Source organism: Euwallacea similis, chromosome 26 (assembly GCF_039881205.1).
Source record: "Euwallacea similis isolate ESF13 chromosome 26, ESF131.1, whole genome shotgun sequence".
Lineage (NCBI taxonomy): Eukaryota > Metazoa > Arthropoda > Insecta > Coleoptera > Curculionidae > Euwallacea > Euwallacea similis.
Genome location: NC_089634.1, coordinates 1,774,022 through 1,792,090, shown reverse-complemented (window position 1 = coordinate 1,792,090; position 18,069 = coordinate 1,774,022). Strand labels below are relative to the sequence as shown.

Here is an 18,069-nt window from a genome sequence, read left to right as displayed (position 1 = left end):
AAATTTGCTATTCATCGCATTTGCTTTAGTTTATTTTGATTCGGTTTTTCAAGTTTGGGAAAAGTTTTACAATTTTTTAATTTAAATCAATGTAAAATAAATCACTTGACTTAAATTGTGCCGGAATGTTTATCAGGCTGATATGAATACGGTAAATAACATTAATTTCAAAACACTCATAACTGGGAACTTCTTAATGTAACAATCCAATGGGAATATTAATCGCTCCCTGTGTTAACTCCAACGCCTATTTTGAGAACTATTAAGTTAGACCACAGACCTGACAACTTGGGTTTTAGCTCTTAATAGTGTAGAAAATCCAAACCCTAGATTCTCTAGTGTACGATATAATGTTGGAGTTAACTAGAAATGATCACTATTAAGTTCTTTTGAAAAAAAAACGCCCATACCATATGTACGTATTATATAATCGAGATGTTATTTGCAAATTCATATAGCATATTTTAGAATTACAAATCTGTTAAACTGCATTAAAAAAGATTTTTCTCATATTTAACCCATTTTTCAAAACTTACTAATGAAACAGGGTTCATTTATTACTGTTAACACGATTTTAAGCCTAACTTTCCACTTTAATACAATAGAATATTTAAGTCCAGATAAATGAATATTTACTAACTGCTCTCTTTAGGCCGCCCAGTAACCCATCGTACAGCAACGCCCCCACGGTGGTTCAAAGCCCTATGCCACACTATTCAGCCCAGCAAAGTCCCGCCGCCAGTCAAGCTCAGCAAAACCAAACCACCAACACCCCCTTCATGACATTTGGAATGATGGACGATTTCCCGGATCAGTCAGCGTTTTCCATTGAAGATCAAAAGGATAACGTCAAGTGTTTGGAGGAACCGGTCAGCCATCCGGAACCTCAAAGGTGAGGGAACCAATTCCAATTTTTTGTTTAACCATTGTTAATACATATACAGAATGATTTGAGCAAGTTGGAAACCTATATTTTTCATACATGCATTGCAGGCTTTAATGGGCCTCTTCCTTACACCTTTTCATGATCTATTTTGTCTCCAGGTTGAGATCTCTCTTGACTAATCCTCCAACTTCCACCGCGAACAGCAGTAGTAGCAACTCCACTACGCCTCACCAGGATGACAACCGTGATCGCATCCTGAAAGAACTGCTGAATCAGCAGGACGACGACCAAACCAGCAGAATGGACAGCAGGAATTCAAGGATGATGCTGAACAGGGGCCCTCTAGCAGAGCCTCCAAAAACTACTGCCTCGTCGTCTAGCGGGAACGACATGCTTAGAAAGGTGAGTGTTTTAGGATTTAATAAACAAACAAGTGTCGACTTTTTATTAACATTGCACACTACGGTAGTTAACTCGCACATTCTGATTGTTTGCTCAAACAGAGATTTGGGTTAGCGAAATGAGTGACGGCCGCGTATTTTTGGCAGAAGTGCTAATTGTTGCGTTTTGGCGTCTTAAGTGAGTGTGTCCGGCAATACTTTCTTTTGGCAAACATATAACGTAGCTCGTCTGGGGACGTTGCTGATCGCCATTCTTTTCACTGTACATAGTAATAATGACGAAACCATTGTTTGAGATATCAAAAAAGTTTTATTTTTGAGTGGTAAAAAGAGGAGGGAATCAAAAATTTCATTGGCGTGATTTCCACTTAGCTGACGTCAGCCAATAACTTTAGATGATATTTTGAAATCACTTTTACCATCAATGACAATTTGATAAGATTTTATTAAAATTAAACATATGTCGGTTTGATCATTATAGATAGGGTGATTCAGGATAGGTAAGTAGGAGTTTTTTTTTTAACTTTTTTTTTGGTGGACGTCACATTTGGTATCAAAAGTCTGGCAAATGTTAAATACGAATATTCAGCATTCGGCAAACATCAACTAATGTGAATAAGTTTGATTATTAAATTCTTTGAAAAGTACTATCGTTACGGTTGGTAAGGAACCTTCGTATCGAAGTGTTGATTAGCCATGTTGCCGGCAGTTAAGGTCCTTATACTTATTAGGTTGAAGTTGGGATCAAGAGTTTCACTCTCGCTTCTATGAGCAGCAAAAAGGGAAGAAAGCTGTTGCGCTCTAAATTAGGATCAGACCAACAGATATCGGAAAATAAAAAATGACCCACCAAGACATCGACGCGGCAGACTGACGTGACGTGCTTTGATATTGACCTTAATTCAGGTGTAAATATAAAATACGCATAAATATAATAAGACTGTAGCGTGCCCCAAATCCAATGCTGCCTCTAAATTAAAAAGTAGTGAACTATATTGAAAATGAATGTGTGGACAATGTAGAGGGAGAACAAATTAAGTAAACTTTGCTTACTTATAAATGTTCAAATAATAAAACGTTACAAGTTATTTCTTTAATTCCCCAAAACCTTAATATGAAACTTAAGCCCCTGTATATTTTAAGTACACGCAGATATGTGCCAATTTCTCAAATCGTGCAAATGACGTAACCTAAAATCTGTAATATTAATACTTTGGAAGCTATAAAAGTTTAAACTGATTGGAATATTAACTACTTTAAGGGCAAAGGCCAAAAAGAGAATATTATAATTAATCATAACAATATAAATAATAAAATTTCAAAATGGTGTTCGTAGAAGTCACTATTATGGGAGATGGCGATTTAAGCGTGGTTTTTCCTCGAAATATTATACTAACTTTTGAATGATATTTGAAAAACAACAAATTTGCAAACTATTAAATGTAAGATTTTCTTTATATCCAAATGATATTTATTAAGTTCAGTATTTCCCAAAACAAATAAAATATTGGTTTACGTTGCAGACAGCTAATGTTCAGTGTAAACAATTATTACTCATCCCAATTACCTATATGTATATTTAGTGATTACGGGTAACAACAACAAAGGTTTGACTATACATTCTTATAAATATGTTAGGTTCAACAAAGACGACCTCCTTTTTTCGTAATTAAAGAAGTAACCAAAACCATTTCCTGGTGTGTTATTACAATACATGCCATCAGGTTTTGGCTTAATTCTTATATCAGTTTAAATATTACTATTATAAGGATCGGTAATGCATGTAAAAAGCTTTTTGGTGTAAGACAAATGTGATCTGACGCCAGAAATGTTATGTAGTATTCTCCTACTCCCTGCTCTTATCAAGTTTCGGTATGTGTTGGCCATTAAAGTTAAATGACACGTGACACTCGCTCGACTTTACCCTTTTACTTGTGTGTGTGTACGTATTAGGTACATACATATAGGCAGGTTATAACTGACATAGCTATACCCTTCGTATACATAGTAGGGAAGTCGCAGAAATTTAGTGGTCTCGTAAAACTGACATCAGATCAGACTCTCTTATCTGCTACCTCTATGGTTACTTCGCAAAGAATCGCTAAAAGCTTACTGCTATTTTATTATAAAAATACTATCAAGTATAGCGTATATAGGTTTTAACTGACGGGTCCACAGTTTACTATTAATACGAATTAAAGCTGAGTAGGCAGCAACTATCAAAATATCTGTCAATAATGCTACGCAAAGAAATAAAAGCAAAGTTTAAAATTTGTGCCTGAAAAGGACCCACCAGTTAAGAGTGCTTCCGACCGTAGTTGATATTATACGTGCTATAAATCGCATTTTACTCTGCGATATTCAAGAGTACATTAAAAGACTCCTGGACTTGCAGTTGAGTTGAAGGAATTGATTTGATTCTCCGAATAATATTCTTCACATTTTTACCGCATTCATTTCTGATTTTTAACTGCTGTTTAATCAATAGTTAAAGATAGGTATAATTTAGAAGGAATTCATTTAATTCCCTGAATAATGTTCTTCAAATTTTTGCCGCATTCATTGCTAATTTTTAACAGCTATTCAATCGATGGCTCAAGATAGATTATAATTTATTTTGCGTTACGTGCATGGTCGAAATGCTTTATTTCCTTCCGTCGCACACATAAGTCAGTCGATTTGTGTGCCATCTTGCCATCTAAACAAGTTTTCGGTAGCCAACGTCGGGCAAAGCGCTAATTTGTCACTGTCACATTACTATTATTTTTTTTTACTATTTAGGCCATCAGTGTATTACAGTTATTTGCATAGACACTCACAAGACGATGGCTAAAGTGAGAAACGTTATTTTTCGACGTCCACCCAAGCTGCGTGGGCCAGTCCAACACCTATTTACGTGTACGCGAATTGCGATCACGTGACGTCCCAGTGCCACACTACCATGCCATAACAGAAATCGGCGCCCATTCTTCAATAGTAATTATTGCACGCGTAACACGTTCCCTCGCTGAAGGATTAGATTGGTTATTGTTCTCGGGCAAAATCAACAACAGAACGAGAGTTCTTCGTCGGTGACCCCCCAAGAGTCCGAAAATCTACATAGAAACAAGTGTTGGTAGAACCGACAAATAGAAAAGTAGCCTTCAAGTTCAGCTGCGGCGTTTTTGTGATTTGTTTCAGTTTTTTACCGATTGTTCGAGCAAGAAGCGTCATGCTTTAATGTTCTATTACGAAATTGGTTTGGGAACGAATAAGTAATTTTATTATTGTCATTCTCTTTGGCTGCCGCCGTCCGTTTCTTAAAGTTTCCATGGTGTTGCACGATCTTAGATTTTTCGAAAAATGTGTCTTCTATAAGTTACTCGCGTTTCCCGATTCTCCCGGAAGTTTCTAAAAATCTTCTCAGAAGGGATTCATAGACCCAACTAACGTCCGCGGTAAAAATGTACCTAGAAGGATGTTAGCGATGTTATGTAATTTCAGTAATTCTGGAACGCTGATTGTAATATTCCCTTTTTGTTTCTATTTAAATAACGCTTTCTCTGCTTAGAGAGTATATTCCTGGACTGACTATAATTCCCTTGCTAGTTCAACATCGCGGCTAATATAAACACAAACATATCCCGCTTAATCGGCGGTTTTTCTCAATCGTTATAATACCTCATACACTACACTGATAATGCCCTTAAAAAACTCAAAATTCTTATTGATAATGCCCCTACGTTTTTATTACCATTCGTTTACTAAGAGAAATAGGTTTTTACTCGTGTGCTTATTTAGATTTAAAAATTTTCCCCTTGCACGTAAATCTCTTGCATGCTTCAGCTAATCCTTTAATCGCTTTTCTTATATAAGAATGTTCTATGAGCCCGTTTGTTCTTAGAATTTTGTTCAAGTCGAAAAGATTAAAACTTATTTCTTTGTCCCTTATATACCTTACGTTCATTTTTGAGCCTCATCACAAAGGACGACGCGAAACGACTGCAATCATGTGCCGCTTATCTTATTTGTTCAATATATATATATTTAAATGCTATCCGTTATTTATTTTATAAGAAAGAGCCTTAACGACAAGATTCCAGTTTCATGCGATCGCTTACTCTATCCTTCAATTCTAGGATTTTAATGCACTTGGCCGTTCAACCAAGGAATTTTGCTGAATGCGCGGATTTCGTCTTGCAAAACGCGTTGAGCATTTTCCCATCGTTTTAATTACTTGCAGATCTGACCGAAATGACTAGGCAACATTCGGTACTTGTCCCTCAGGCCCTCATTATGTAACGCCAAATTTCTTCCTTTATGGGGTTAGTGTAGCAATTAATTACAATCATAATGGAGAATGATTGCCTTTTTAAATAACATTTCACTTTGCCAGCCCGCCTTGCACTTAACGGCGGTATACTGAATATTATTATAATGAACCGCTATGCATGAAATGCAGCAAACAGTAAAAACGCATCGTCTAGACGAGCACTAAAATGTTCTCGTAATTGAATAAATTGCACCTAAAATGGGTGTTTTGTCCGGAAAATAAACCGCATTCAATTAATAAACGTTGTTACGTTGTTACGTCTGGATTTTTAGTTTAAACATTGGAGTTCGCCATATCGTCAAGAGAGCATTTGCCTAAATATTTGTTGAAGTGATCCTATATAGCCCTTATCTGACGTCGAAAAAAAAGACAACAGTCATGGGTTTACCTTGAAGCGATTAAAATGTAAATGATTTTAAGACCCGCTTAGCAAATAGTATTATTCTAGTGTATGTTTAGAAAAAAATACCAAAAAATTGACGACAGCCTGTTACCGCCGCACAACCGCGGATAACTCACGAACAAAAGTGAATTTTCACTGGAAATCCTTCGTTCCGTGACCAAATCGACATACTACACTTGAAACAGTTGAAAATCGATCCGGCTAATTGTTTTGCTCAGCAATAAGCGTAACAATTTGCACGAATGAAATTGCCAGTTATTGTTACGAAGCGATTCGGTATTGAGACCAAAATTAAAAGTGCAAGGTGGATAGAATAATTAAACGTATTAGTAAAGTTCGATTCAATTAAGGGTCTCTACATAGCGCAGTACAGCATTATATCCAATTCAATGATCTGATGAAACCATTAATCACGTCAAATCTCAATAATAATAGGTTGTTTAGTGCATATGAATGTGTCATTAGGGATCTGTCATTTCCTACCTTAAAAATTACCTCAAGACTAAGACCTTGAGGAATTGTGACAGTGCAATGCGAGTGGCTGATGTTGCTCATGGCGCGTAATGAAAATTGCCAAATCTCGCAAAATTTATTCAAACAATTTAACGCTAGTTTTCGAAAATTAAAATTCAACTTTCATATTTCGGAAAACTCTGAACAGATTATAATTCTAAAACGTTGTTTGAAATGGTACAGAAATGGACATATTTTTCCTAATTTTAACCACCTTGTAGTTTCCACCCTTATTTCCGTAATGCCAATGTAACACTTTGGGACACCCTGAATACTTAGGCCCTCTATTGATATTTGCTGATAAATATGGAATTGCGTCGGTACTGTATGCTGTATCAATTTTTATAAATCGGGCGGCGCCAGCGAAATTAATTGTTCTGCCCCTGTATAAGTAGCCACAGAGGATTTTTGATAAAGCAGAGAGAGACCATTTTCAATCTCGCGCTGCCAATGTTTACTTGACGACATTAAGGTCGGGCCAAGGGCTTGAGCAGTGCAGGCGAAAACTGAGTGGGGAAGCTGTAGGGTCGTTTTCGCACTGACAACAGTGCGGTCGCTGCTTCGTCTTCCATCGACGACAATCCGAAAACATACAATATGTAAAAACCGACAACGCCGAGCTCGAAGGAGGAGCTTCAGAAGGCTGCGTTGCCGCGTTGACTTTTAAGTAATTCGTTTTAGTCAATAAATTCAAGTAATAATACAACGTATTTACACAAATAATTTAATTGCTTCACTCTTTGGAACCATATGAGAAGTAATTAATTATTGCACATATGTTAAAAGATATCAGTACTTGATTAAGCAAGGGAGCCGTTATGAACATGAAGGAACAAATCCTTGCATTTAATATTCTCCAAGAGCACATGGTGGGCTCTTACACATATACTTGGTGGTATGTGTTTACTCATAGCACACGACGCATATGTCCTGTTTCTTAGATCTTTGTCATTTTGGACTACTGAATTATAATTCAGCAACTTCAAGTGACCTTATAAAAACAGTCAGCAGGATTCATGCCAGATGATACATGCTGTCCTGCCGTTGTTCCCACTCAATTGTTGGTGTAGTTGTCCAGAAATTGGCGCAATTAAACTAATCTAAACTGTGGCGGTGCACCAACATGCGTGAATCACATGCTATATCTCATCCTTAAATCAGCATATTCTAAATGTTCAGGAAGGTCGTACTCCAAAAACCTTCGGTACTGTTCGTCATTAAGTCTGTGTGGAAGAATGCAAGGTCCAACGAGATGATCACCGATAATTCCAACCCAAACGTTGAGAAAAAATTTTACTTGATGATGATTTTCTATGAGAGCATGCGGTTTCTCTGCGGCCCAAACATGGGTGTTGTGAAAATTGGTGTTGGTGTTACGAGCAAACGAACATTCATCTGTGAAAAGCACGTTACTTAGAAAATCAGGGCCATTGCGGACCGCGTTAATATGAGTTTTTCGTCTCAAAACTCTTCAAAGATTCACATTTTAAAATTTGTCCACATGCTTAATAACTACCCTTTACTGTCCTTGGCACTTATTACAGCATCGAGCGGTCAACCAATGGATGATCATTAAAAAAACCTCAAGTAGGTGTTGAAACATCAGAGGCATGTCTAGGCTCAATTCACCTGTTAATCTGTTGTCAGTCAAATGTTTAGTGGTAAATACCAAGTGGCTTAATCAACTCCCTACGGTTACGGTGCTCCGCCTACTGCGGGTTTTTTTAATGATCACCCGTTATAAGCTCTAAATGTTGGAACCAGAGATGTTGGTTTTAATTTTTTTTCCCGCGTTGGAAATTACAGAATGCTGTGGGAAAATAGTTGTTTGTCGGTCAATAATTTTACGAGTGTCTTTTGCCCCATGACTTGGGATCGGCGAAGTTTAAGATCTGGCGCAATAGAGAGCAGGTCTGTCGCGGTGCAAATCGAACATTGTGTCTGTGGTGCGAATTCTAGAACTCGAGCAATTGGCGAAGGTAGTACCGACACCACCAACCAGTCAGTAGACTTTTATATCACACATGTGAATACTGGGCCAAGGCGACCATCCATCGATCGCCGTTGCACCGTCGTCGTTGTCGCGGGATTAGTAGTCGTAGGAACGAAAAAAAAACGGTACGGCGATTCTCGGAACTCAGAAAACAAAAGACTGCTGCTGCTGCCAATGCCGTCGCGGTGACGTAAGCGCGATTAATTTTCATGGTAAATGTCAGTTCCTCTTCGGATAACAAACCGGCCGAGTACGACCATGGTGTTTGTTCGGGCTATTATTATTATTATTGCCGATGTTGTTATTTACTTTGAGGCGCGATTTAAATAAACGATTTGACCTGAGCACAAACGCGGTGCCTGTGACGTAACCAGCTAATTAGTTCCCCGATCGCGGCTCAGGAAATCTCTGGATGTTAGTGAGTAGTAACAGTGATTTATCTTCGTCTTTGTACTAATAATAACACTGTTAAAGCAGCAGCCTGTTTGTACCTGTTTAATGATTTCCAAACAGATCATTAAAGTAATCTCGGTTGAGGACTTGGGGAATGATGGCTGCGATAGATATATTATTATTGTTAATATTTGCTGCCCAAACGCAAACGATAGAAACCTACGCCAATGTTATCTAATGTACTACATGATTAGGTAGACGAAGTTCAAGTTTGTGCGTATTAGGCTCAGGCATGGCTAATCTCGTTGAGTTGTGACTTCTATTATTGTTCATGGAATGCTAAACAATGTTTAGTTTGGTCAAGGCGCCGTTTTCTAACACTTTTTACGGTAATTTGAGAACAGGTGAGCGAAGATAAGTTTGTTTCATAAGTTTTTATTGAGCTTCAGACCGGCCAAAAAAGACCTGCGCCGCTCGTTCATTGGATAAGGGCCTTAACTCGAAATAAATAGATAAATACACAGTGTTATTGTTGCAATTATTGCTGCTTAACGAGTGTTAGTTAAATAATAATGCAATACACAAGTTCTGCATTAAATCTATCAATAGAAAACGCTTTCAGTCAGATTCTTATAGGCGAAAAAGTGACTTACACAAACGTAGGATTTAGTCAGGAGGGAATTCATGATTTTTCTGTATTCCTCAGGGTCAAGTGGCACGAAAGTTTGTAATGTGTTTTCACTGGAATGTTTACTGCCACAGCCCAATAGAAGCTGTCGACCGAAAAACACCACATGAATCACCTTTACAAATTTTCCTTATGGCTCATTTGGAAAAAAACAGCGAAATGCGTCGTTCCTGTTAAAAACACCCCGTATGTCAGTTTCCTTTAGTATATTTAAAGGTTATAAGCATTTAACATCTGCATACCCTTGAGTCGGTTTCGGCATTTTACAGAAAAAATTACTTTCTAAGCATTAAGCCTGATTTATAAACTCGACATTGGATTCACATTTGGTATTGACTTTAGATTGAAACATTAAATACCAATAAATTTAATTGTCCCACATATACAGGGTTACTCGGCTCAGTCTCGGTCTTGTATATCGATATCGAGACCGAGAACTACACAGTCTTGGTCCTGGTCTCAGCTCGAACGTGAGTCCGAGGCTAGTCTCGCGTGGCATCGCGAAGTTAATCGCCAAACTTGAGTTGAAACTGGTGACTTGTCGTTTTTGTATCACAATAAAAATGTTAAAAATAATGAATATTCTCGGTCAGGCAGTCCTCCCAGAACTATTTGAAAAACTACGCGGGAAAACGCTGTGGACGTTTTACGTATTTTTTTGTTCATGTATTAAAGAAAATAATTACTGATATTTCTTAATTCACGTCTATAAACGGTATAGTACGGTATCGGTGGGCCGCTCGCATTGACCTCGCGTCTTTTAAATGGAACGCTGTGAGTTTTCGCACGCCGGCAAGTGCTTTTCAATTGTAGCTTTTAGCTGCAATCTCGGTCAACAGCCGTCTGGTCGACTACAATGGCACACTACTTGGTTTTTCATAACAACTATTTTTATTTTCATATATATTTTTAGTTATTGTGTGTATTGTATCTGGAATTTTATTTTGTTGTGACATAACGTTTCCCCTCTGCAGTTGTTGTTGTAAGTCGAAAACTATTTAATTTATATATGTGTGTTAACAAAAAATATTTGGAATTCAATCCAGAATAATAATAATAATAATAATAACAATACATGACTTTTATTCCACATTCAATAATAATATGATGTGCAATACGTGCATAAATGCGTTCAACAAGCGCAGTGTAGCCAAAAGCTACTCTAGCTAACCTGTACAGTGCAGATGAAAGAAAGCAATGAAAAAAAATGACAAAACATGAATATCAGATGAATTTATTGCATGTATTGATTTAGCCTCAAAATTCCAAAACCAAATTTTATCTTTTGCTTCATTTTTTCAATTATCTGCTTTATTATATAGCTTTTATGCGCAATTTCATTCTCTATCTATCAATAATAATCGATTTCAATCAGTGGAATAAGTGAACAGCAGATTTGCAAACCAATTTTATATTTTTGACATTGATGCTCGTAGCAAAACCGTAGCATAACGTTGATCAAGGTGGACTATGCATAGACGGTGCCGACGTTCTCTCAAAATCATAATCCTATCGTATTATGCAGAAATGTGTCATAGGACTTACGAGTCACCCTGAATTCTGTAGTTTGAAAAGCGTTTCACACACAATATTTCCTCGCACTTTATGATATTTTTGCCGTGACATTATGAACGAAATACAAATACTCAACTGCATTGCTTGACTTGCATTTCATCTACTTTACTTATGAAGATCAGAATTAACAAAAGCTTTTTTAAGTGAATTAATCATCTGCCCTACGTAATAATATTACGTCAAAATAGCAAAAACCATCGATTACCTACCTACCTCTACATAATCTCAATTCGGGCAGAGCACATAAGCAAACATATTGACGGATTCTTATGAGTATTTAAAAAAGTGCAGTAAACATCGCTGATAAATTTAGGTTATAGCAGTATATACCTCATATCAGCGTTTTGCAAATTAATCACCAGTAGCGACTCGTTAGCGACTTTAAAGGGCCACCTGGTGGTCATGGCGTGACCCGTTTGCATCTGTCCTTTTCAATAAATTTCCTCCCGATAAAGTGTACAAATCTTTGGGATTCCTCAAGCCCCACTCGCCCCGCTCATGTCTGGATTCTTTGAAAACTTGTTGCTTTTGAATAGCGCTGCTTTCGACGGGATGGATGTTGCTCTCGCTACCTGCACCCCCCTCTCTCCGCCCTCGCCCCGGACCAACCCTCGGTCGTACACCGGGTGCAGTCACGTCTCTTTCTTAACTTTGGCAAAGTTTCGTAAAAATGTATGGTCCGTCATGTTGACCGGGGGTAGTTACCTTTGTGACGTTCAGGTAATTTTGTCCCAGAATTTCGGTACAAAAGGACACCACGTGGTGTGGCTAGTTAGAGAGTGCTTGTTTATGGGGGTACGCCACCCAAGAATGGTGAGTCTTTGGCATTAGTCTGATTAGATCTGCACGCGGCGGTAGCGTTTACTCCACGAGTGTCGGTCGTTGAGAAAATCCTTATCTGCGCGAACGTTGTCTGCGTACGATTTTACCATACACCGGGCAATTATACATTTAAAAAGATAACAAAATTCAGTTTCGTCGTATTAGTCGAGTCACCAACAAGCCAGATAAGAAAATTTACTTGACTCGGCAGATGATAAACTGTTTGGCATTTTGTCACGCCCGTGGTTCATGTGGTTCGACAAGAGCCGACCGGGAAAATTCGAAGTTTCTTTAAGTTTTCGAACGTTCGCTGCACGAGTCTTCTGCTGAGCAACGCGCTTCTGCAAACTATGTGGTATCCTCGTCGGATAACTCACCTCCCAAGTGCTACAGTCCCTAACAACATTGATAGCGAAGCGTATATTATGTCCATTTACAAAATTCGCCCAGTATATAGAAACGGAAATATTGTCGTAAGTATTCTGCACAACTCGCTAGTACCTCAGCTTCTTTTATCGGAGCTTTAGCCGATTGTTGCCGAGCCACGTGAGATGTTATAGATTTACAAATTTGATTTCCATTTATCAAGCTTAAAATACTAGACCGATAATAGGAGTAATTTTCTTATCAGCCAGATTAATGATGTAGGTATGTATCAATATTCTTATACAATCTTCAATATTTTAGATTTTACTTAAAACATCTTTCCAACGCCCAAATGAAGATTCTTGACCGGTGTCATTTAAAATTGTATTATACTTTATCAATGCGTATATCAAAAGGTCAATGATTTATCTGAATTTCACGAGCATTAAAGTAGCACCCAAAATAGTTATTTACGTTACCAGTCCAGTAGGTGACTTGTTACAGTCCGGTTTCTTTATGGACGAGGCGACGTCGGGGGCCAAGGCTGGAAAATGTCAGTGAGTGCTGTAGAAAAACGATTAATAGACATCTGTTTTATATTATTTAGTTTCATACGTGATTTGCAAAGAATTTATGGTCTAGGTCAAAAGAAATAATGTTTCTTGAAAATATGGTGAACGATATTTTAGTCTGAATTTTTCAACTTTGATGCAGTCGGGCGGGATTAGGTATTTATCGAACCTTGTCAGGCTGGCTTATTTGTTTTATAATTTAAAAAGTTAACATTGCAATGTTTCAAATTATCTTTAGGTTAAAATTAGTGCTCACCGTGGTCATAGCAAGAGAGAAATGTGCAATTTCAACGACTGCAATTTTTCAAACGATAGATCCCTGAATCCGGTAAGGTTGCCTAGCAACGACATTACATTAATCTTCGACTTGCTGGCAACAAATCAGCACAGGGTTAACTGATCTACCCAGACAGTATAAAATAAAATGTAACCAATTCTAAATGTAACAGGCCACACATCAACGTATATAGTGCGATAATATTCGTATCTTTAATACATGAATTGATAGTCGCCAACCTGAGCTAAAACAATTTTTTTAACTTAAATCAAAATCCGGAAACTCATCTGAATTGGTCGTGGAAAAGTTCATTGATTCGCAATTTTTATATCTTCAATTCAATACACTTGTGTCTATGCGAATAACAATGGCCACGAAATCTATAGGTTCCGTTTTATCTTATCGTTGGTTGTTTTTGCGTTTGATGTGTGTTCGTCGAACCTTGTTTTCCTATGTGAAAAATAAAAAATGGCATGTCTTGTGGTCAATCGAGTTGACCGTAGTTGGTGTAGCAAATACTAATGTGCGATGATGAAAACGTAACGTAAGTCAACAAAAGGGTGATTTCATGTTTGCCATTATTGGGCAATTTGTGGCAATTTTTAAGGACATTGAATTCAAAAGGAGCAATGCACCAGAACAAGGTATTCGATAACGATTTTATTTTGATATAATTATTAGGTATTACACATGTTTGCATGTCGCTGCAATAACTTCTGGATTATGCCGACAATAATAATTACTAATGCTGAATTATTAGCTTGTTAAAAAGTGTTTTGTTAGTTAGGCAATGTTACCTTAGTCCTTGGTAGTAAAGCTGACGTTATGGCATTCATCTGTGAATTGCATCAAATTCTAGAATGAATATATTATTTTCAGTTTCCGGTAATATGGCGGAAATATGATAATTTAAAGACAAGAACGTACTGAACATCAACAAGATTAAATCTAACGCGTCTGTAAGCATTCCTTCTTTTATTACTCGTTCCGCTATAAGAGATGATTGCTTATAAATACTATTATAGAAGCCGAGTTAAGCTATCAATAAGTTTAGCTTAAAAGGAATTAGGCGTCGTCCGCTTTGTCTATTTTGTAAGGGACAACCATAATTTTGTTGCGGCTTTTTATTGACACGTTCAAAAATCGCTAAATAAAAGATTCATCTCTATCAGTGAAGAGCTGTAATTTCGGAGCAGCGGGTGTTGTATTAAAATCCATCGCATTATTCTCAATTGAATTATCAGCTGTTAGGTAGGAAAGTTTTATACATCAGAAATTGTACGTATCATAGAAAAATACCGAAGATAAAAAGCAATTATGCAGGCACTAATACTGTTTTAATTTTGAGAAGTTACCGAAAAAATGATAACCCGTTTCTTACATGTTACATATTAGATTTACACCGTTCTTTGAAAGAGTTTTCATTCGGACAGGAAGTAGTTGCATTGGGTTACAGCATCTGCTAGAAAAATATTTCCACTTGTATTTTAACCGGCTCTGAAAGCTTTCACTCTAATATTCTTAAATTTTTTACATTTTCTTAAAGGCATGCAAAAATACACGTACATTTACACACGTATATGGAAGGTTATTAATACAGAGCACATCGTGTGACGGTTGCATGTACTTTACGAACATGATTGAAATATTGTTATGGTTTTATTTTCCTAGTAAATTAACGATACCTTTCATGGACCATGAAAACCTATGTTGGGTAATTGTGATATCACGTCTTCAGAGTACTGATATTTTGCTACTATTGTAGCGGCTTCTTTATTCTCTTAGTAATTCTACTGACGGGAAAATGTCAGATAAATTTACAGCAGGTTTGTAATTTCATTGATTTGGACTAGGACGATGATACAGTCTGAATATTGAACTTGCGGAGTTGCGTCATCACTTGTGAAGTTGTCTCTAATTGGCAACACATCCTAAATAAGATTTACCTGTAATTAGAGAGTTGTTGAGGTTGTGTTTCCGTTAGAGGTAGTGAACTTAAACTGGTGCTATACGATTTTATGTTGGACGTGGCGACAATTTGAAAACTGAATTTCTTCTCAAGACACTCTTTTTTAACTACAAGATACAAGTTGTTTAGACTTTTGCCTTCAAAATAAACCGGCCGGCAAAAGGACCGATTACACCGAAATTTTTCACAAAAACGCTTACATAAATATTCATTTATTCAGCTTAACTGTGATAAATGGGTTGAATAAACATTTTAAAGTATTAATAACGAAGCAAAACTAAATCAGTTCATAATTTGCAACTATGCAGATATGGGATCTAATTTTTTTCTATGCAATGGTTTGGTGTGCTCGGGTTTCTTTGCCGGCCATTATTCAGTGTGTTTAACACGAAGGAATGGAAAAGAATCGAGGCCGTTTATAATAAGTTGTAAATAGGTAAAAAAGATCAAATGGACATTCTCATAATTTATTAATAATATATACAAATATCTTCAATATCAGACATTAACACAAAATAATGTTTATTTCAAGATCGTATACCAATCGAGTGAACGCCCACATCCGGACTTGAAGTTGTTCCACTTTACAGCAGTCCAATCAAAAGTGCATTTAGGGTATTTATTTTCATAAAACAAGTTATTTTTATATATAAATACGCAAAAGAAACCAATTAACCATTTTTTTATCATTTCTGTATATGTGTGTAAAATCAATTAAGCAAAAATTTATAAAATAAGATTAACTGTTTGTTCATTGCTGAAGGAAAGAGGAGCACTGTTTTTTGCATTATGCTTTTAACATATAGTATTGGACAAAACTAAAGCAATTTCTCGATTTCTTTTTGAAAAGAAAAATTTTTTGACAGGACATTTTGCTTGTAAATCGCTTTCAAGTGACCGTCGTTGTACAGTCTTGGATGACAGGTTTAAATTACCAATTGAGATCAAGATGAGGTTTGCAAACAGTTTCAAATCTGCTAAACAAGTACATTTGATGGGTCGATCAATTTTTTTTAAGCTTTTACGTAGCCTTCCAGGCTTGAGATTCACTACACATCCTAAAATTTGATCATTTTGAATTTTTTTTGAAACAATGTCTTTTCTAGCACCATAAGCATCTGTTATCTACTTGTGTAATTTACCGGACTTACAGATCTCAACAATTTTTACTTTAGAGTCTACTGAATAATGAACACCACGAGACATATTTAAATCTAACATCCATTTCGAAATAGAGTGAAATTCAAATAATAAACTAAATTTACTATTAAGTTTTTTAAATTGTGTCCCACGTACCGTTTTAGATTTTTCATATTTCAAATCAGAAAAACTAAAAGCACATCGAAAGTAAACAAATATTACCTTCATGAACAAAAGCGTTGCAAATAAAATATGATCATATTAGCATCCAATATTACTACTTTTTTGCAATTTTACGTAGTTGCTCTTATTTCGTCTGATACTGTTCATATATTGCATATCAAAAGGAAGTGTAGGCACTAAAAGCTTTGATGGCCTGGAACACTCCAGCCGGGAGCTCTCTTTACAGAACTCTAATATAATGATTTCAAATATAAACATTTAAGTAAGTGAGATAATAAGTAAGTACTTACTTCGTGCACTGCAGCTGCAGGTAAAAGAGGTCGTCCTACATCTTTTTGTTTATTAAATTAATTAATTGGATTTAACATGAATTTCCGCTCCTTTTCAGTAAGTTACCATTTCAATTATCATTTGAATAAAATGACAAATTGACAAGCTTTGCAGCCAAAGAAAATGAAATATATGTTAGCACTGTTAAGTGATAGGTATTTCACCGACGCGCGACATCCAGTAAATGTATGTTAATGGCAAGTCTATGATGCAACTCCACAAGCTCAATACTCAAACTTTATTTGCATTCTTATTTAGCTTATGGGATTATTTAATTAGTATTATTCGATTATACCAGTTATCAGTGATTCGAATAATTTGATTAATCGTGCATCATCCTTTTTGGAACATTGACCTGATCCAACGTTTTTTGTGCTGTTTTTTATCTTCATTTTGACTGTCATTAAAAGTCCTTTGATGCAAGTTATTTTCTTTATAAACACGCCAATTAGATTAATCTGATGGCCTCAGTTAATCAAGGTAAACTCTATAGTTTGTCCTTCGTTGGCCCTACCAATTTACTGCTAGCAGTTTTCCTGGCAAGAATACTAGCAGATTTTTTCTTGTCAAAAAGATTAGGCTTGAGTATAAGAACCCTCAAATAGACGAGAGTTTTTCCTTTCTCTGTTTCATTCGGGGATTCTTTTTTCCCCTCCAATTTCTTAAAGTTATTGTTTCTTTCATTTCTTCAATCTCATATCATTGGGTGCTGGGTGCAGTCCCAGTTAGATCGAAAATTTTTGGGGCCAAAGTGGAGCATGACTGGCCATAGCAAAGAAGACAGAGAGCGTTGTGGTGTACGCCACGCTTATTCATTTTACATTTTCTGTTCACATAGCCATCGTACATCTTACAAGTTATATTGCCCCTTACTACCTTTATTTATAAAATATTCTGCGTTATTCGAGCGTAATTCCGTAGATTTGTTGATTAGATTGAACAAAAAATTATCACTATCTAATAATATATATTTTTTAGCTCCTGAACGAGAAAAACGACGATGACGATATCGAAGCGAAAGCGGGTATGAAAAAAGGCAGCGAACTGCTTCAACAGCTGCTAAAGAAAGACAGCGACGAAGATGATGAGAAGAAAAACGAGAATAACCCGCACGAGGATACTCTCCTCAGGAATTTGGGATTCCCCACGGCTTCATCCGCAGATCGACGAGGTGCGAAGCGCTCCAGCGACGAAAAAGACGATCGGGACTCGAAAAGATCCAATAATGGTTCTCAGGTTAGTTCAA

General features: G+C 36.7%; 1 protein-coding gene across 3 annotated transcripts in view; it reads left to right on the top strand.

Moving 5' to 3' along the window:
- tai (taiman) overlaps positions 1 to 18,069 on the top strand; it is a 77,809-nt gene that overhangs the window by 49,796 nt on the left and 9,944 nt on the right. For all 3 annotated transcript variants that reach the window (XM_066402578.1, XM_066402577.1, XM_066402579.1), the window contains exons 6-8: positions 653 to 892; positions 1,045 to 1,288; positions 17,802 to 18,059. In XM_066402578.1, the coding sequence (XP_066258675.1) occupies positions 653 to 892; positions 1,045 to 1,288; positions 17,802 to 18,059 (742 nt within the window). The remainder of the gene's footprint in view (positions 1 to 652; positions 893 to 1,044; positions 1,289 to 17,801; positions 18,060 to 18,069) is intronic.